Below are 19,873 nucleotides of genomic sequence, written 5' to 3' on the forward strand. Positions count from 1 at the left end.
TTCTTCAAGGTTCATAAAACAGCCGTCAGGTTTGGTTGTTGACATTTTGACCTCAGTTCACTTTTCTCTGAAGAGATCGTGAAATTGTGTAGGAAACTGTGTAGTGAAATTCCCTAAATTATTAGATTTTGTCAATTTTTCTCGAAGTGAAACCAGATCACAACAGAAGATGAGGCGTGCAGCAGGGTTAGGAGCAATAAATAAACGCAAATTGGCACAGGTATGTTGGTAGAACTTAGTTGAGTTCGACTCCCCATACCCATACCACGCACATATGTACCATACTTGATACTGTACCAGTGCATGGCGGTCCTACTACTTGCCGTCAACTCGCCGACTTGCCGTCAACTCGCCGTCAACTCATTTTCGTGCCGTCAACTCATTAAATTTACATGAAAAATTTATAAATGGGACACGGAAGTGTTAAGTTTAGGCTAAACTACATTTTTCTCATGGTTTTCGGTAAAAATTCATTCACAAAAACGACTTTGTGTTGATAGAAATAAAGTACCAATCATTGACATCTTGGGCCAAGACTAATCAATGTGAAAAAGCAAGATGGCGGCCGACGGTTTTGCTGTTTCGAGATAATTTTTTCACGAGAAAAAAACTCAATTTTATTCCGAAATATGACCTAAAACTTTCGCGAATTCTCTTTGAGCTGATACTTTACAGTTCTATGCTTCTTTTGTGGGTTTTAAATGTATATTGGAGGAGTTGACGGCGAGTTGACGGCGCAAGTGAGTTGACGGCAAGTTGACGGCGAGTTGACGGCAAGTAGTAGGACCCGTGCATGGTCAGTGTGTGTGACCACCATGGAGGTAGAATTGACGGGTCTGTGTTAATTTAGTAAACGCAATAACAATTGAATCAATGAACGCAGTCCAGTAGGACACAACTGCAGAAATTAATTACTCAGATATGTGTTTGGACATCGCGAGTAGAAAGACAGTTTCAGACTGAGTAGATCTTTCCATGATCTTTCCAAACGCCAGTTTTGTATGCTGTATTTTTATCGCGGTTGAAATTACATTAAAAAATACATGTTACTGTGTAGATAGATTGCGAGAGAGACAAACCTTTTCTGTGATGCCTTTTTATCCTTCCATCAATTATCAAGGCCAAGTATAAAGACAAAGGGAGCGAGATTGCAGAAGATCAGCTCAGCCAGATGTCTAAGATGCTGGAAGCGTTCCGTTCAAACCTTGAGGAGTTTGCAACGAGTCACAAGAACGATATCAAACGTAATCCAGAGTTCAGAATGCAGTTTCAAGAGATGTGTGCAACGATCGGCGTAGACCCACTGGCTTGTAAGAAGTGTTTTTGTTTCTTCCCAAATATAGAAATATCCTAACTGTAAGTTGTAATTGGGACCGATCGCAACTTTAGAATTGTCCCAACTGGGACGGCCCAACTTTCTGGGATCCAGAGATCTGTCACCAAGCAAACAAAAGTCATTTTAAAAGCCAACTTACTGTGGATTTCTTTATCACTTTCACAGTCACTAACAGGCTGGCAATCCCAGTCCCAACTATAGTTGGGTGGACTCTCCAAAATGACTGCGCTAGCTGTGTAAGCGAAGAATGCTTACTAACATGAGTACGCACACGCATAAGCAAAAATTCCCTGCTAACCTGTGAAATACGCAAAATTCCCTGCTTCCATATTAAAGCGCTGATTCTTTGCTTACCAGAAGCAGAGATATATGAAATTGGACCCTGCTTTTCTGGTATTGAGTTTTGTTCTTTTTTTTTTCTCAAAAGCTGGGAAAGGTTTTTGGTCAGAAATGCTTGGAGTGGGTGATTTCTACTATGAGCTGGGAGTTCAGATTATTGAGGTGTGTCTAGCAACGCAACATCGGAACGGTGGATTGCTAAGCTTGGAGGAACTCCTTAGTAAGGTCAGAGCTACAAGAGGAAGGACAAAACAGGCCCAAGATGTCAGTCTGTAAGTAGGGGTCAAGGGTCATGGATATGGGACGCAGAAGCGCAATATTTTTCTGTATTCCACTGGCATTTGTGTGGTAACTAATATTGTTTAAGTGTCATATTTGTTGAAATTAAACAGTCATGACCGAGTGGCTTTGTTACTATTATTAATACAAAATAAATTTAAGTTGCAACTTAATTCTTTTCAATTTCTTTTAAATCTTTTTCAATCTTTTCAATCTTTAGAGATGATTTAATGAGAGCCATTAAGAAGTTACGTATCCTTGGTAACGGTTTCGCTCTACACAGACTACAAGATGGCCGGTACCTTGTCCAGTCGGTACCCGCAGAGCTTAACATGGATCACACAAGTGTTCTGAGTCTTGCAGAGGTAAATATACCTTATAACATACATAAAACTATTTATATTTGAATAATATCGTAATATTTACGCTACGGTAATGTAATGTAAAACTTGTCAAAAACATGATCTGGGCCCAATTTCATAGCTCTGATTACCACAGAATCTGCGCTTAGCGGTAGCAGGGAATTCTGTTCTTACAACAAGCGTATTTCACAGGTTAGTGACGAATTTTGGCTTCTGTGCTTGCGTACTCTAGGCATTTTACGCTTACAAGGCTAGCGCAGAATTATGGCATTTGCTTGTAAGCAGGGAATCATGATCGTAAGCTCGGGATTCGGCGGTAAGCCCAGCTTGCTAGTGCAGTCCCCTGTACAACAGATTCATCAAAGCATGGAGTTGTATTTGTCGATTTTGTTGTGGATAGGTTAAATTTCGAAAAGCTCAGTACAGTAATTGATACTGTATTAAAGAATTAATTAATTTTGTCTAAACTGAAAATTAATATGTTATGACTTTTCATTCGTTCAGGGTTCAGGTTATACCTCATTCTCCAAGTTAAAGCAGCAGTTGAAATGGGACATTGACAGAGCAAACCTTGTAATGGTGAGTTGGACCTATATAATGACTGAGTTTATACCTTTAAGACTATCTACCATGGCTTGAATCTAACACTCTCAAAATTAATGGCCATACAAACCTTTTGTTAGATTAGAAGCCTACAGCAGCTTTTGATAGTATAAATCATTTGGAGAAATATTTCACTTTGAAGTAATGTGGTTGTTTAAAAAGAAATCAGTTTTTATGGCCCAAAATTTGAATCTGAGAAGCATTAACCCGTATTGTTTCTCACATTTTATACATAGGATTAAAGCAATCAAGCAATTCAAAAAGCATAAAGTATACTTTGCCTTTCGTATTTGTATTAAAAAAACTCTAAATGTTTCTTTGGTTTTTGTTTTACAGGATCACATGGTACAGGAAGGACTGGTTTGGGTCGATGACCAGGATAAAGAGGAAAGATTATACTGGTTCCCGGGCCTCTTCCCAGATACATCATGATACAATAGCAATACTGTACAGCCCCGCACCATGGATAATATATGATACAACAAAATTACTTAAGTTGACAAAAAACATCGATTGGCATTTTAGTCACACATTTAATATGATTTACAACTTCACAATGTTCAATATTTTATGGTAAATACTATAATTTTGTTTACCATATGATTTGTCCATATAGAAAACGTGTGGAAAGTTTTACACTTGTACTTGCAAATTATTGGTGATTTAAATAAATAATTTTTTTATATAGGATCCAGATTAATTTATTAATAATTAATCACCCAAGACAACTCAGGGCCCAATTACATAGAGCTGCTTAGGCAACTTTTTGTGATTTCTGCTAAGCAGAAAATATTGCTTGACACATTTGTCTATGCAGAAGTGAGCAGGATACCAGTCACAAATTGTAAATGTGACATTGTAAATGTGACATGGTAGTTTGGCTGGTAACTTAATTCATGTAAGCATCATTTTGTTGTTCTTAGCTGCTTTTTGTGCTTAAGCAGTTCTATGAAACTGGGGCCTAGTTGCAAGCTGTGCATTACATGACATTCATACATGTTTTCACAAAACAAACTTTTACCATGCGAGGGAATTTATGTGCTTTTAAAGTTTTACCAAAGCTTTTGCGACAGATATGTCTTCATAATATACAAAACACAAACAAGTATTCACAAACAGATTGGTTTTGTAGGATTTGAAACTTTGCATGGTTCTGCTTCTTAAAAACTGGAGGTCGTTGCAACCAACTTTACAAAGTACTGGAAGTACAAACAAACAATTATTGGGAAGTTGCGACCTTTGAGTATGTGACATTGAACATTTCTAAAAGCTTATTTATCATTTTGTACATAAGTCTTGTAAATAATAGGAAATAAAATGATCTTCAAAACTGAGTTAAGTTTGATTGTATTTGTGTTTAATTGTTTGGTTTGTGTCTCAAAAAGTTTTAGACTTTTATCTGAATTCAACCATTTTTGGTCCGCCTGATGATTAATATTTTCTTAAGATTTTAAGAAATCATGCTCTTTGATCTAAATCTCTCTAGCAATCAAGAAACTGTTCGCAAAAAATCCTTCTTAAAGTATATAATTCCAGGCTTACTGAAGGTAGAAATGCCATATTAGTTAACTCAACATGTGTCCAAAAAAGTGATATTCTAGATTCAAATATTTTGTATCGGCAATGACTCTCACCAAGATAAACTTTTGTGTAATAAAAAATTCCAGATAAAGTCCTTTCTTTTTGCAAAGTTACAGCCAGAGTTTTTACCAACGAAGTTCAGAAAACTATGGGAAGCTATATATGCAAAGCACCAACACTTGTTGAATCCGATGGGGGAAAGGGGAACCAATCATGGGATAATTTGTTTTTAATTGAAAGTTTGAAGAATCTGTTAACGGCAGTGGACACTATTGGTAACTACTCAAAAAGATTATTAGCACAAAACCTTACTTAGGTGTAATGGGGAGAGGTGGATAGTATAAAACAACATTGTGAGAAACGGCTCCCTCTGAAGTGAAATAGTTTTCGAGAAAGAAGTAATTTTCATCGAATTTGATTTCAAGGGTGTTTTTTCTTTCATTATTATTTCGCAACTTTGATGACCACTGAGCTCAAATTTTCACAGGTTTATTATTCTATGTATGTTGTTGAAATACACCAAGTGATAAGACTAGTCTTTGACAATTACCAATAGTGTCTAGTGTCTTTAAGACGATTTATTGTCAATGTTAATGTCCATGCCAACCAACGTGATTTGTTCATCAAAATAGAAAGGTCTTTAGAACTTGCAATATACAGAATAAAGTCAACACAGTTGTTTATTTCATTTGATCGAAGTTATAAACACGTAAAGTCTGGTAGTAAGTTAATTGGCCCTTGGTACGGAGGCAAAATCCGTCTGGCCTTTGGGTGCGTCTTCACCGCCCTGTAATGGCCCCAACTCGGGGTGAACTTGTCCAAGCCGGTCGGACAGTAGACCAATCAGAACAAGCATATCATCACAGCTGCGCATTTTGGCTTCGGTTTGAGTTAGTCTGCGCTCCACAGTCTCAAGTCTGGCGCTTGTCTCTTTCTCTTTCACTTTAAGATCGTCAAGTTTGTGCTATTTTTAAGCAGAAATGATAAATATAAAAAAAACGTCAGTGTCTAATTGGAAAGCCGGCCATGAATACGATAATTTGTCCGGTCATTGTTTTTTCGCGAAAAGGCAAAAAATAGAAGGCCTACATGACAACAAACCAAAGTACCCGAAAAACAAAAACAAACTAATCGATACCATGATAATGTGTTTCAAAATAAAGCCGTCACTGTCTGTGCGTCAAAATAATCTATTCTTCACAACATAACAGCCAAAACGAAAACAGTGGACCTACATGACAACAAACAAAAACCACCCTAAAAAGCAAAATAACAAAATGTATCCTGAATTTTGTTTGTCTTCAAAAAATTAATGCGTCACTGTCCATGTGTCAAAATAATCCGATTCTTCACAATATAGGCATAACAGCCAACACGAAAACAGTGGACCTAGGGCCTACATGACAACAAACAAAGTAGGGCCTACCCGAAAAACAAATAAATCATAAAATTTGTAAAAAAATAATAAAGGCGTCACTGTCTGTGCGTCAAAATAACCTATTCTTCAAAACATAACAGCCAAAACGAAAACAGTGGACCTACACGACAACAGACAAAACACCCTTGAAAAGCCAAATAACAAAAAGTACCCTGATTTTATTTCCCAAAATTGAATGCGTTATATTAAGATGTCTAATGCCTCAAAATTACGACTATCTATTCTTCACAACATCAGTAAAACGAACAGTAAAGTTTTCTTATAGGGGTTTTCCTCCCACGGCTATGTCTTATTTATTATAAATCTTTAGAGATTGTACACAATGATTACAAATTGGACACGGGATGTCAAGGTTATACAAAAATATAGAAATGTGTAATATGTTGAGATGTGTAAAACCAGATCCCTGCCAACGATAGGATAATAATGGATACAATTTTGTCATTTCCTCGTCCATCTCTACACAAACTTACCTTGAATTCTTCATCGTCACAACAGCGTGGTTCCTCGCTTCCCTCGGCCGTGGTTGGAGCTAGACCCTCGGCCATGGACGCAACGTGGTATTCAGTTTCCTGACGGTCGTGGCCCGTAGGCCTACAATCTTTATCGTCCTCCAAAGTGTTTGAGGTAATATCCATTTTATTCCAATTAGAGAGCAGACAGCAGATGTAAAATGTCCAAAATAAGTCCAGTTGTCTGCAAGATGCTGGTAAATGCAGCTCCAGACCAAGCACAAAACCTAATCAAATGCACCACGCGCCTACGACATTGATATCCTTATAATAATGGAGTTTGCGTGCAGTATACTGAACAGATACAGATCTGGATCCTACATTGAACAAAACCTATTACATAACTTGACTGCAATGATAGTTGTTGAACTACAAAACAAACGATTTGCATGTCATTAAAGCGTTTCCAAAGCAATCCGTTATATGCCTGTTAAGGTTAGGCTTTTCTCAAGAATTTAATACTGTTTTAACAGCTTTTCTAACAGTTTCCGGAGAATAAAGGTATAAGACTCATAATTTTCCCAATGATATTCATTTAAGTTTTGCGCCATAACTTTTTACAAGCGACGTAAAGAATATCCGTTTTTATGGCAATAAATCAAAAGGAAAACAAAAACAAAACATTTAAACAATGTATGAAAGCAACAGCCACTATGCAAACGTATACATTCTCTGTACACAGTATTAATTTATTACAAAATAAATTAAAACATTGACCATTAATAAATTCACACATAATGCTTTACATTATAACTGGACGTAATTTTAAACTCAATCCTCTCAAGCAATATATATAGGGTGCGTTCGTTTAGCTTCCCTAAAACTACAGTTTTATCCCTTTCATACTATTGCACACATTTAAAGACAGTCAATGTACTTATAAAAGTTTGAATACTGCAAGATATATTCCCAGTCTCTCCTCTCCCAAACTGTAATTTTCTTAGTACCCTTTCTTTTGCTTTCTTAAAATTCAGCTGACCCCCCCCCCCCCCAAAAAAAAAAAAAAAACCCACCCCAAAAACAGAAGAAAAAAAAAAAACTGAAACAAACAACTTCTTTCGGTATAATTCATTTAGGGATAAACCGCCAGCCGCCATTAAACACTTTTGAAAAACTCTTAAATTAAGATTTAAAGAGAATGTACACACTTAAATATTTTGTTGTGGGTAGATATTTTTAACGCAACAGCTGCTTCAATATTGTTCTAAAAAATGAAAAGAAAAAAAAATGAACAAATTGTCAATAATACCTTTTAATGTAATGGCAAAAATTCATGAATCTGGCAAAAGGTCTTCAGCTTTTAAAATGAAATTTGATTATGCAGAGCTGGTATAAAAGCAATGTTTGCGATATCACTTAGATTATACAAGGTCCAATATAATGCAATGAACACTGGGTCCAATATAACACATAATGAAAGTTCTGAATTAGCACACAAACTTTGACTGTCCATAGCTATGAAGTGCAAGGTCCAATATAACACAACTTAATAATGGGTCAAGTATAGCAAATAATACATGGTAAAAAAAAAAGCACACAAGCCCAGACAGGCTGCTAAAATTATGAATTGCAAGGTCCAATATAACATAACTTACAATGGATTCATAAGGGAAATAATACATGGTCAAAAACAGTACACATGCCCTAGAGGTCCATAGCTATGAATTGCAAGGTCCAATATAACAAAACTAACAAAGGGTCCATAGGGGAAATAATGCAAGGTCAAAATAGCACACAAGCCCAGACAGGAGGTCCAAAGTTATGAACTGCAAGGTCCAATATAACACAACTTACAATAGGTCCTAAAGGGAAATAAACTAATGCAAAGTCAAAAATAGCACACACGCCCAGAGGTCCGTAGCTATGAACTTGCAGGTCCGAAATTACACAATTAAACCACTAATACTATGTTTGAATCAGCACACAAGCTATAGCAGTTCTGACTGAATGTATGTATTTTGGGGTCTATAACATTTAACTTGCACTGGGGTCCAATATAACACAACTTACACTGGGTCCAATATAACAAAAACTGTAATACTTCAAGGGCCAATAATTCAAGTCACCCCTAATAAGATATATACGGAATTATAACTGAATACCCTGATGAATAAATTTAGAATTCCAGAAAAATAAAAATAAAACATTTCAACACTTTGTCTTAATTAAAACAAAATGTTAAAAAAATAAATAAACAAATACATATTTTGAAATGCGGTTAAACAATACAGTATAATTCTTTACCGAATAGTTTCTGACAAAACTTGAACCAAAATATAATGTTTTAAAAAGTTCTGTTCCTTTTAAACCTAAATGAAATATTACCACTTTTCTTACAATCCGATATGTACAAACCAAAATGGGTTTCCATAACTTTAAAAAAAGAATAATAAGCAAAACTTTACGACTAATTCATGTTATTTCACCGCAATTTGAATGATATTATCACACTATTAAATCTGCAAATCTAAAAAATAATCGATCAAGTACTTTTCATATCATTAACAAATATAGTTTACTATTTCAAAAAATAGGAATACAACCAATAGAACCTGCCAAAAATATACCTCTACTTTGTGTTAAAATCTGAATTATTGGAACATTTCCCTAGGCTGGTATTTAGGTACTAAATGTAATGAACTTACATATGCTGCGCCAATCTAATATTTTTAGGCTATAATTTTTCATGCATGCAACCTCGGGAACCAGACTACCAGGGCCCAAGTCATTGCTCTGCTTACCGCCGAATTCTGCGCTTACAATCACCATTCTTTGCTTAAGGCAAGCGCGAGCTGTGTGAGCGAGGAATGCCTAGTAGCGTGGAGCACACACACACACAAGCAATAAATTCCTGCTAAGCCGTGAAATTTGTTTAAAGAAAGCAAGGAACTCCCTGCTTCAGTAAGCCCTGATTCTTTGCTTTCGGTAAGCAGAGCAATGATATTGGGCCCAGATCAAACAGTGGCAATCTTTTTATGATTTTTCAAAGACATTCCTAAGGCTATTTTTAAATCCACAGTTAGCTCTGGCTACCCTTTGTGAGCCACTGACAGAGCCTGTGGCTAAATAAAGCAGTGGTTTCGAAAATACCATAGTACTATTTTTTGCATTGATTCTTTTAGATTTGTTTCGAGACATGCTCCTTTTATGAGGTGGTAGTTTTTTCATAATGTTCTGCACACCGACTTCAGGTTTCCAGACATAGAGGTCAAAGTTCACATAGTCTTTCGCACCAGCAGTAATGATTTAGCCATTCTATTTCAGACTGGCTTCTTTTACAAGGTGGTAGTTTTGTTTATGTTTTGTACACTAGCTTCAGGGTTTCAGACATAGAGGTCAAATGTCAGCTAGTCTTCTGCACCAGCTGTGCTTTTTTGAGCCACTGACAGAGCATGTGGCCAAGTCAAAAGTCATGGTTTTTATTTGAGACAGGCTCCTTTAACAAGGTGGTAGTTTTTTTCATAATGTTCTGCACACTGACTTCAAGGTTTCGGACATAGAGGTCATAAGTCAGCTAGTCTTTTGCACCAGCAGTAAGCTTCCCTATCTACACGCATAGTTTAATTCAAGACTTGACTTGATACCATATATTTACATATATTTTTTCTTACAGTTTTTTTTTCTATTAAGAATGTAACCTTTTTAAATCATCACCTAAATTACTTGATAGTATTGCAATACATATGTACAGGATCACTTTATATTTATTTACAATTTTAGCACACGATTTATTTACATAATCTTTAATCTATTTCTTTGATCACCTAAACGTATGTACAATTATATATAAATCCATATGCGAAGTTTCCCATTATGATCTGACGGCAGGCTTAGAAATAAAGTCCCCTGTTCCGAAATTTGTAACTACCCAAAAATGTTTTCTTTCAATACAAAACACACTTAGTACAACTGTCCTTTTCGGACAACATTTTTAGCCACTTTATCCTCATGCAGTAGTCTTACAAAATCTTCAAAGTTAAGTTTGCATTCCTTTTTGTTTTTAGTCTATAGCCGTGTTCCCATTTGATATTTTCTTAGTTACTATGAATGGTTTTGGTGTAACTCTACCGTAACTTCCCACCTGGACAAATATTCTGCGCATTTGCACAGCGTTTTTACAGCGTGCTTGCGATACGTTTACAGGCTCGAGCTGTTCCCATTGGACTGTTTATCTGTCCTGTTCAGTAACCATTGCTGAATTGAAGTCTCCCGCGACTTCTTTCAGCCGTTACTTTTACATCCTGGTTGAGGTAAGTCGCCAGGGAGATCAGATTACCATGCGTCCCCATTGGATTTAATTTGGTCACTCTACAGAAAATTGGCAGTACTTGAACAACAAATATCCAATGGGAAAACGGCTTTAAAAGATTTAGTACACATACAGTAAATTGTCAACTATGATTTTCATATAAACGTCACTTTATAAATTTAGCCCATCTTTGATTTTTTTTCAACTTCAGTACAAGGTGGATCTTTCAGTTTGATCAAAGATACACTTAAGAATTACCAGAATGATATTGCTACTTATATTAAATATATTTGTATGTACATGTTGCACCCTTTCTCATTTTTCAAGCTTTTTGGGGGATCTGTTTGTACAATAAAATGAGGCAAGTAAAGACATTAGACACTATTGGTAATTGTCAAAGACTACTCTTCACAGTTGGTGTATCTCAAGATAATGCATAAAGTAACAAAGCTGTGAAAATTTGAGCTCAATCGGTCGTCGAAGTTGCGAAATAACTATGAAAGAAAAAAGCAACCTTGTCACGCAAAGTTGTGTGCTTTCAGATGCTTGATTTCGAGACCTCAAACTCTAAATCTGAGGTCTTAAAATCAAGTTCGTGGAAAAATACTTTTTTCTTGAAAACTACTTCACTTCAGAGGGAGCCGTTTCTCACAATGTTTGATACTATCAGCCTTTCCCCATTACTCGTAATCGGGAAAGGTTTTATGCAAAAAATTATTTTGAGTAATTACCAGTAGTTTCCACTGCCTATAAATACTAACATTGTCGTTCCGTGGCAAAACAGCCTCACTAAAAATGTCGGTTTGTGTAAGATAATCTTTTGGTAAATTGAGGGCGCTGTTCTCATTTAAAAGTTTGAAAGGCATACTTTTGCTCGGCCCCAGCGGCCAGTCTATCCAGGACCGCTGGGATGGGCTAATCGCTTGCACAGATTCTTGTAAAGAATCTTTCTGCCAATGAAACATGTTTTTTTCTTCTTCCCGAGACACAAAAAAAACCAGCAGGGAAGTCCCACGACGACGGAAGAAGGACAAAATTGGAACATATAACTATAAAACTGATACAAAATACTGTGGCGTGATTGTCCGGTCACCGTATGTCAATCTTGTTTGGTGTCCCCTCCAGAAAAAAGGTCAGCATTTCACCTTTGCCCTTGACCGTTACGTACCCTCGTTCTATGAGGGTGTAGCCCTTTGGCTGCAGAATGTTAGCCATCTCTTGCGTGACCTACAAAGAGAAAATCATAAACACTAAATTCTGAGAATTTCTTTCAAAACCACTCATACCCAGGCAGTTATCTACCAGGCAGACACAAACAGACCAACAGTAAAACAAAGCTTGACATATTTCTGGCTGGTTCAGTAGTATGACTTTTAATAGAAAGCAGTGCAAGCTCATCTATTACTTCGTTATCAAGTTCATTGGAGAAATCAATGGCTATGACGTCCTTAAACAAATGAATGCCAGTGAAATTGTCCCAAAGCACAGTCGCCCACGATGCATACATTAGACCCTTTGCAGAACGCAGCCAGAGGACGTGCCAATAATTGCAATCTTACCAAATTATGCTTTAAAACTTATTAAAAACAATAAGGGCATTTGTGAATGGGAACAAGAGAGTGGTGACTCAGCCTTGGATGGTCGGTTAAAACCTGGCAGGGTCGTGGCTGTGCAATTTAAAGGACTTCGCCAGAACAGCTCAATCCTTCATTGCACTGCCACGACCATGCTGGTTTTAAAAAAGCGTCCAAGACCTTGTCCCACAATAACAACCAAGTTTTGATACAAATGGCAAAATTGCAGTTCGCTCAGTAAAACATACCTGTATTTTATCTGGGACTCCAGTGCTGTCCATACGGCTGGAAACGTTGACCGTGTTCCCCCAGATGTCGTACTGAGGTTTGCGTGCTCCAATAACGCCTGACACAACAGGTCCAACATTCAGACCTAAAAGGAAAAAGCAGATACAAAAAAAAAAGAAGCTTAATGAAATAATGTAGTTCAAAGATACCATGCACATTTTGCATGTGTTTTAGAGCTGTCCACTTTTGCATCTTGCAATAAGGGCCATTTTGTACGACGAGCAGAAACAATGGTGGAGATGCAATCTAGTAGTGATTAAGTTCGCTTTTCTGAGAGTCGTTGGCTTCACATACAGAATAAATTAAACATTGTGATGAAACACTAGTACCTACTCGCACTTTAACCTGTTTATGTTTATTGTTAGTCCATTGTGTTTTTGTTTGTCTGGCCGTGCCTGCCACAAGCTTTTCTGGTTATGCCCCCATTTCCAATTCTCGTCTAACTGCTCTCCTCAAACTCTGGTGTATCTGATCAGCAGAGTGTGGGTTCGAATCCCCAGCCGTGACACTTGTGTCCTTAAGCAAGACACTTAACCATTGCTTCGTCCTTCAGATGGGAAGTAAAGTCGTTGGTCCCATGTGTTGTGTAACGCATAAAGAACCCAGTGCACTTATTGAAACTGCTGTGGCAGCTCTATGCACTGTAGCACATTGTATACCCTTATGAGGTGTTAAATATTTGGGTCTAAGAATGCATCACTGCAATGACCCATCTTTCTGAAAGTTTGTATATACTCAGCCCCTTGAGTACCTTGTTTGGTAGATATGTGCGCTGTATAAGACTTTGATATTATTAGGATTGTTCTTTTCTATTGTTATTTTGATTCTCTGTTGGAATTGAAATAAATTTCTCGATGAAAAGAAATGCAAACGAACACTTACCGACTCTCATCTTGAAGCTATTGAATGAATGTTCATTGACGTATCGTAGCTGGGCCAGAAGATGGAAAGCCAGGTCGGCCAGCGCAACAACGTGCCCGTTGTTCTCCCGATCAAATGTCTCATCTGTAAGCCCTGATGCTGCCATGTAGGTGCTTCCTATCGTCTTTATTTTCTCAATTTGGAAAAACTTTGGGTCGCCAATAATCTGGAGGATGTAGAATTAAAAAGGTTTGGGTACTTTTTGATAAGAGCACCGAATTCAAGCTCTGATGCTTCTGTTCAGCAGAGTGTGGGTTCGAATCCCGGTCGTGACACTTGTGTCCCTGAGCAAGACACTTAACTATAATTGCTTCTCTCCACCCAGGGGTAAATGGGTACCTGTGAGGGCAGAGATGGTTCTTGTGATTGGTTTAGCCGAGTAGCGCATATTAATGTTGCACAGGCTGCATACTCCCCACCAGGGAGCTGAGATGGTTTAAGGAGTGAATTAAGGCCCAGTGACCAGGGTTAATAATGTGAAGCGCTTTGGGACGCCCCCGGGTGTGAAAAGCGCTATATAAAAACGGGTTATTATTATTATTATTATTAACGTCCACTAATTAAATTAACAGGGTTTAAATGTAATGAAGGTAGAAAGCTTCCCTTAAAATATTACTTGCAGATAGAGGTGCTGTAGTTTTTGGGAAATGATTAAAACAATTTCACAAATTCTTTTGGTTGATAAACCGCCTTGCTCCTGCGCCTTGAACTCCCAGCAAGGTGTTTTCTGCATTAAAAGTCTTATTTTTTATTATTGTTATTATTATTGCTCAATGACATAATAGACAAATCCATTAAGCTGATGGTAGAAAGCTTCCCTTAAAATATGACTTGCTGCGGTGCTCTAGTTTTTGAGAAATGAGTCAAATGAGTCACACAAATAATTTTGGTCTCTTAAGAAAAAAATTATTTTAGCATGTAAAACGTATTTTCATGACATTGTTTTACTCATTTCTCAAAAACTACAGCACCTCAGCTTAGAAATATTTTAAGGCAAGCTTTCTAGGCCACTATCATTATCTTCAAATGGTGTAAGTTTAATGTAAATCTGTGGACATTGTGTTTTGTAAAACCGAAAGTACCAAAATTCTTTAACATCAGCTCACTCTAAAAACTTTATTAGAGGGTGAAATCTTTTGTATTGAAGTTTCGAAGAAAATATAAATCCAACCATTTCTATATTGAGGTTGCAAAAAAGTTGCTGATCTCTTTTTTTGTTCATATTGACTCTTTCTTGAGACGATAAATTCAAATTCCGTACCTCATCAAAATCATGAAGAATCTCGTTAAGGAGTCGGAGGCATTCCACCCCCTCGTTGTTTGCTTCCAGCTCGACGTAAAAATCAGAGAAATTCGTTATGCTGGCGAACATCACAGCGACGAAATCGTTCGCCCGATAGTACAGATCCATGTCCTTAGTGTTGTTCTTGAGGAAATGCTCGGCAACGAAGGACGGGAGGATGTTGTTGAGGAGACGTTTGTTGTAAGCCTGGAGGTTGGCCATCTCATCTTTCTCTTCCGTTGCCTAGGGAACGAAGGAGTTTTGAAATTAAAAGGTGGCCTTCTGGCTAATGAGGATGATGGGGGGTGGGGGGGAGGTTATAAGAAGGACTGAACCTGGTGATCTAATAAACGCAGCTACTCACAATTTAAAAAAGTCAAATATTTCCAATGTTAACTTATTATGGTTTCGAAGTTTCTACATATAATCCCACCCTGGTCATTTAGCCTGAGTGTACTCCCTGGCTACATGGCAGCTAATGGTTGTATGGCTTCTTAATGTCACCTGAGCAAAGATATCAATCAATCATAAATAAATAATTTGTATAGCGCTTAAATCAAAGGTTTGCTCAAAGGCGCTGAGGCACAGAAGAAATAAAAAAAGTCATTGATGGTACATGCAGGCCTTCTGAAACAAGTGGGCTTTGAGAAGTGTCTTGAATGTGTTGAAGGATGTTGTGTCCCTGATGTGATTGGGAAGTGTATTCCAGAGCTTGGGTCCATATACCGAGAAGGCTCTATCAGCAAAAGTGATGTGACTTGTTCTTGGCACTACAAAGTATGGTGAACAGGAGATATTGCAGAAATAAGGAAACTGCTTACACCAGGGTTTGATGGCTAAGTTGGTAGGGCCCAAGCATGTTACCATAAGGTGCAAGGTTCATTTTCTTTGCTCGACCCAAAATTATCTTGTAAAGTTGACAGGTTTTTTCCTCCACAGGGTAGGTCACAAAGTGAACAAGTAGGTGGCCACAGTAACAAATTGACTACTTTTGTTTATAATACAAAATAAAAAAACTTTATGAAAGAATGGCAGATAAAAATAAATGCGTCAATACCTGAAGTTTCCATAAGAAGTCAAGTCTGGCCGTGGACTCTACTTGTATGCCATGACTCCACAGAGCAAAGATGTAAACCAGGATCAACACCGGACCAGTGATCTTCATGGAGATATAATAGGGCTGTTCCAACCTGTAACCCAAAAAAATCATTTACACAATGTTACAAATTTGTCGTCAACATACTGGTCTGTATCTGGGCCCGATTTTTTTCCTAAAGCCTGTAATTTAAAGCACAGGAAAATAACGCTTTACAAAAACAGGTTACCAGACAACATTCAATTAAGTTTACATTGTTGTGACTGGTGCCCCCAGCTAAGCAAATAAATTTGTTAAGCAGTATTTTCTGCTAGACAGCTTTCTGGAATTGAGCCCTAGTCTTGCAGTTCTAGACCCATTCCCACTTCCCACCTACAAAGGGACAGCATTCAAGAAAGAATATGCCAGGGCCAAAGCATCAGTCCACTAAATTTGTGCACCTACAAAGGGTTAAGATTGATCTTAACTTCGAATAGATCTACATTTGTAGCAATTCAAATTGCTAAACAAAGTATGATGTCACGATAGTAAATACTGACAACTCGTCTTAAGAATCTTCAACTCATCTTAAGAATCTTCAACTCATCTGAAGAATCTTCAACTCATCTTAAGAATCTTAAGATGAACCCTGGAACTTGACTAGTGATATTTTTGTTCTTACCCAACATGAGCTTCGTGCAGTAAGTCACTATTGTTGAAGAGCTCCACTTCGACGGTCTCGATGATAGCAGTGAAGATACCTCCGATAAGAAAGAGTAGACACAGCTTGGTCATGCTGCCTAGTTGCTGGAACACTGCACAACTTATCATGACTAGCATCACGCAGAACGTAAAGTACTGAGGAGAAAATAATAGACATTGTAATAATTAATGTAATGAATAAATAAATTTGTGTTGCATTGATTTTATTATACTTTATTTTCCTTAACTTAAAAGCAGAGAATTTGACTTGGCAACACAATTCATAGAGGTTTTATCCTGAGAACTCATAAGAAAAATAAATTTGCCTTTCTCATATAAGATACTAAAATCTGTGAAACTTTGACCAATGGTATTATACAATATCTTTCGTAATACATTAAACACATTTAGCTGGATCGCATCACAAATGCTCAAGAATGTCTCCTAGTTTCCTGACCTGAGGAAAGTGGCAGGCAGGCCGGTCCTCTTGGCAGACATTACTGGTAGGCTCTTCATCCCCTAAAACCAGACCACTATCATTGACTTGGTCAAATCCAACTGACGACTCATTGATGTTATACATGGTAGCTAGGCAGGAACGGAGGCTTGTTGTGTCGTATGCGACCTACATCAAGATAAAATATAAATATCGGTTTAAAAAAAAACGTAGGGTTGATACAATTGTTCCTTAAGCCCAGTTCATCTCTTAATGTCCCCAATCTCATATAACTGCTTAAGCACAGAAAGTAGCTAAGCACAAGAAAATCATGCTTGCCAGAAGAAAGGTAGTCCGCCAAAAGAAATAAAAACCACCTCATTGATGATGAACATGATTTCATGGGGAGTTTACAGAAATTCCATTAAAACAAAACAGATACCGCTCATAGTACTACTAAAAATAAGACAGCATTTGTAAGGCGCTTCTTCCTGTGAACCATTTCGGTCTCGTACAAGTAAAGTTAAAGTATTGTCAAAATGTTGGGAAAGCAATCATGAACAAGTATGTTTTAAGTTTTTGCTAGAAGAGGGTGGTGTTGTGCATTTGTCCTGGGACTTCAGGAAGAGAATTCCTGAGTCTTTTTGTTATGTTGGAAAAGGCCCTGCTAGTTAAAGGATTGTGGTACTTTTTGTAGGACAAAACACGATGTCCACAGTAAACGATTTTGGTACTTTTTGAAAATGTCCATAGACTTACATTAAACTTACAGGGTTTGATGATCTTGTTAGCGAAAAACTTCCCTTCAAATTTTACTTACTGAGGTGCTGCAGTTTTTGAGAAATGAGTAAAACAATGTAATGAAAATATGTTTGTAAATGCTTAAAATAATTTTGGTCTCATGAGACTATGTTCATGACGTTGTTTTACTCATTTCTCAAAAACTGCAGCACCTCAGCAAGTAATATTTTCTGGGAAGCTTTCAACTTTTATTATCTTCAAACTGTGTAAGTTTTTAAAATGTAAATCTGTGGACATTGTGTTTTTTGTCCTACAAAAAGTACATAGACCCATTAAGATGTATGCAGCAGCCGATTTCATGAAAGGCTAGGATTAATCCTATCTCTAGTTAGGACGAGTAACTCTTTCTAACTTAGGATGGGTTTAATAATAATAATAAATAATAACAAATTCTTATATAGCGCATTTCACAATAAACCGTTTCAAAGCGCTTTACATTAGTCTCCTTGTCATTGGGCCAGTAAACATCCCTTTAATCTTTCTCAGCTCCCATTAGGAAGTATACAACCCTGAGCTGCCGTGGCGCTCCGAAAGCTTTTCATTCACAATATCAACCGCTACCCTCGCAGGTACCCATTTATACCCCTGGGTGAAGAGAAGCAATTATAGTAAAGTATCTTGCTCAAGGACACAAGTGTCACGACCGGGATTCGAACCCACACTCCGGTGAATTAGCACCAGAACTTGAATTCGATGCTCTTAACCACTCGGCCGTGACACTCTATGTGTCCCAACGCCTTTGGATATGGAATTTAATTCGTCCACGTCTAACGACATGATATCATTAACTTACCATTGATGTGAATGATGCTACAAATATAATGATGACCGTACCGACGGCGATGACGGAACTTAAGCTTCGACTCTCCAGAATCCCGTGGGATATCCAAGCGAAACGATCCGGCACACACTAAATCAAATAAACGAGACATACATTATAATGGGGTTTGAGGCATTTCATGGTGAAGTATCCATATAAACTTGAACATGTAGTTTGTAGGATTTGAAACTCTGCATGGTGAAACTCAGAGAGGTTTATATCTACAAAGAACCGGTGTTTAACGACTGTTAGAGGCAGTGGACACTATTGGTAATTGTCAAAGACCAGTCTTCTCACTCGGCGTATCTCAGCATATGCATAAAATAACAAACTTGTGAAAATTTGAGCTCAATTGGTCATCGAAGTTGTGAGATAATAGTGAAAGAAAAGGCAACCTTGTCACACGAAGTTGTGTGCTTTCAGATGCTTGATTTCGAGACCTCAAATTCGTGGAAGATTACTTCTTTCTCGAAAACTACTCCACTTCAGAGGGAGCCGTTTCTCACAATGTTGTATACCATCAACCTCTCCCCATTACTCGTCACCACGAAAGGTCTTATGCTAATAAATATTTTGAGTAATTACCAATAGTGTCCACTGCCTTGAAAAAGATATTCACAACGTGTTACTGCAAACCTCTCTTGGTTAATGTCTATTCGGTTTGCAGAACACCATGTGTGATCTACTTGGCAGGTAGATTATGTTCTTTTGAGAACTTGTCTTGCTGTATATTCTACTACCGCTAAGTAGATTTTTCTTCTACTGCAGATGTTTTGGAATTCGGGAGACTTCTCGTCTAATGTGGAGTAGATTTTCTGAATTCGTGGGACTTCTCCGTTCTGGGACTAATGCATTCTGTCGTCAGCCTAGAAAGTACGGCCTCAATATGCGTCAAACGATTCTAGCCAAGAGTCTAAGGTGTGCATTACATATCACTTCTGAAACTCAATGTTACAACCAGGCACTCAAAACTTCAAACTGGATTTTTTTTTTGGGTGCTTAATCAAATAAATAAGAAGCAAATAAATAAGAAGAGCTTTCAAACGACGCATAATTTTTGACCTATTGACCCAGTTCACAAGGGCCCAATTTCACGGTTGTGCTTACCGTAAGCAAATAATAGATGCTAACATGAGCAGAGAATATGCATACACATTTCAAAAGTTAGCTGGGAATTTCTGCTTGTGCACATGTGTACTCTGTGTTATACTAGGCATTCTTTGCCTACACAGCTAGCGTAGAAATGTGGCGCTAGCCCAGTCAGCGAAGAGTGGT

The 19,873-nt window shown here is 37.6% G+C and overlaps 3 protein-coding genes across 3 annotated transcripts in view; 1 reads left to right on the top strand and 2 right to left on the bottom strand.

Moving 5' to 3' along the window:
* Nucleotides 1–73: 73 nt before the first annotated feature.
* On the top strand, nt 74–3,652 carry LOC117300082 (vacuolar-sorting protein SNF8-like). Its single transcript, XM_033783767.1, has 6 exons — nt 74–220; nt 1,121–1,310; nt 1,764–1,947; nt 2,175–2,319; nt 2,821–2,895; nt 3,256–3,652. Exons 1-6 carry the CDS (start codon nt 170–172, stop codon nt 3,349–3,351), a joined length of 741 nt encoding a protein of 246 aa, XP_033639658.1. The 5' UTR covers nt 74–169; the 3' UTR covers nt 3,352–3,652.
* A 1,358-nt stretch (nt 3,653–5,010) lies between these two features.
* Nucleotides 5,011–6,704, bottom strand: LOC117300419. Its single transcript, XM_033784206.1, has 2 exons — nt 6,412–6,704; nt 5,011–5,464 (listed from the first exon to the last, which is right to left on the bottom strand). Exons 1-2 carry the CDS (start codon nt 6,574–6,576, stop codon nt 5,228–5,230), a joined length of 402 nt encoding a protein of 133 aa, XP_033640097.1. The 5' UTR covers nt 6,577–6,704; the 3' UTR covers nt 5,011–5,227.
* Nucleotides 6,705–11,360: 4,656 nt separating this feature from the next.
* LOC117300271 (adenylate cyclase type 5-like) overlaps nt 11,361–19,873 on the bottom strand; it is a 128,576-nt gene continuing 120,063 nt past the window's right edge. Inside the window, exons 13-20 of the mRNA XM_033784005.1 lie at nt 18,572–18,688; nt 16,999–17,166; nt 16,522–16,697; nt 15,822–15,954; nt 14,744–15,007; nt 13,444–13,648; nt 12,522–12,646; nt 11,361–11,926 (exon numbers count right to left, since the gene is read on the bottom strand). Coding sequence (XP_033639896.1) covers nt 11,789–11,926; nt 12,522–12,646; nt 13,444–13,648; nt 14,744–15,007; nt 15,822–15,954; nt 16,522–16,697; nt 16,999–17,166; nt 18,572–18,688 — 1,326 coding nt within the window. The 3' untranslated portion in view covers nt 11,361–11,788. The remainder of the gene's footprint in view (nt 11,927–12,521; nt 12,647–13,443; nt 13,649–14,743; nt 15,008–15,821; nt 15,955–16,521; nt 16,698–16,998; nt 17,167–18,571; nt 18,689–19,873) is intronic.

Source organism: Asterias rubens, chromosome 15, assembly GCF_902459465.1.
Source record: "Asterias rubens chromosome 15, eAstRub1.3, whole genome shotgun sequence".
NCBI lineage: Eukaryota > Metazoa > Echinodermata > Asteroidea > Forcipulatida > Asteriidae > Asterias > Asterias rubens.

What these genes read in the sequence shown, in the direction of transcription:
- LOC117300419 (XM_033784206.1), bottom strand. Translation starts at nt 6,576, where the DNA reads ATGGATATTACCTCAAACACTTTGGAGGACGATAAAGATTGTAGGCCT. An exon ending in GTGACGATGAAGAATTCAAG is followed by an intron (nt 5,465 to 6,411) that starts GTAAGTTTGTGT and finishes GCTTAAAAATAG; the next exon opens with CACAAACTTGACGATCTTAA.
- LOC117300082 (XM_033783767.1), top strand. Translation starts at nt 170, where the DNA reads ATGAGGCGTGCAGCAGGGTTAGGAGCAATAAATAAACGCAAATTGGCA. An exon ending in ATAAACGCAAATTGGCACAG is followed by an intron (nt 221 to 1,120) that starts GTATGTTGGTAG and finishes TCAATTATCAAG; the next exon opens with GCCAAGTATAAAGACAAAGG. An exon ending in CGGCGTAGACCCACTGGCTT is followed by an intron (nt 1,311 to 1,763) that starts GTAAGAAGTGTT and finishes TTTTCTCAAAAG; the next exon opens with CTGGGAAAGGTTTTTGGTCA.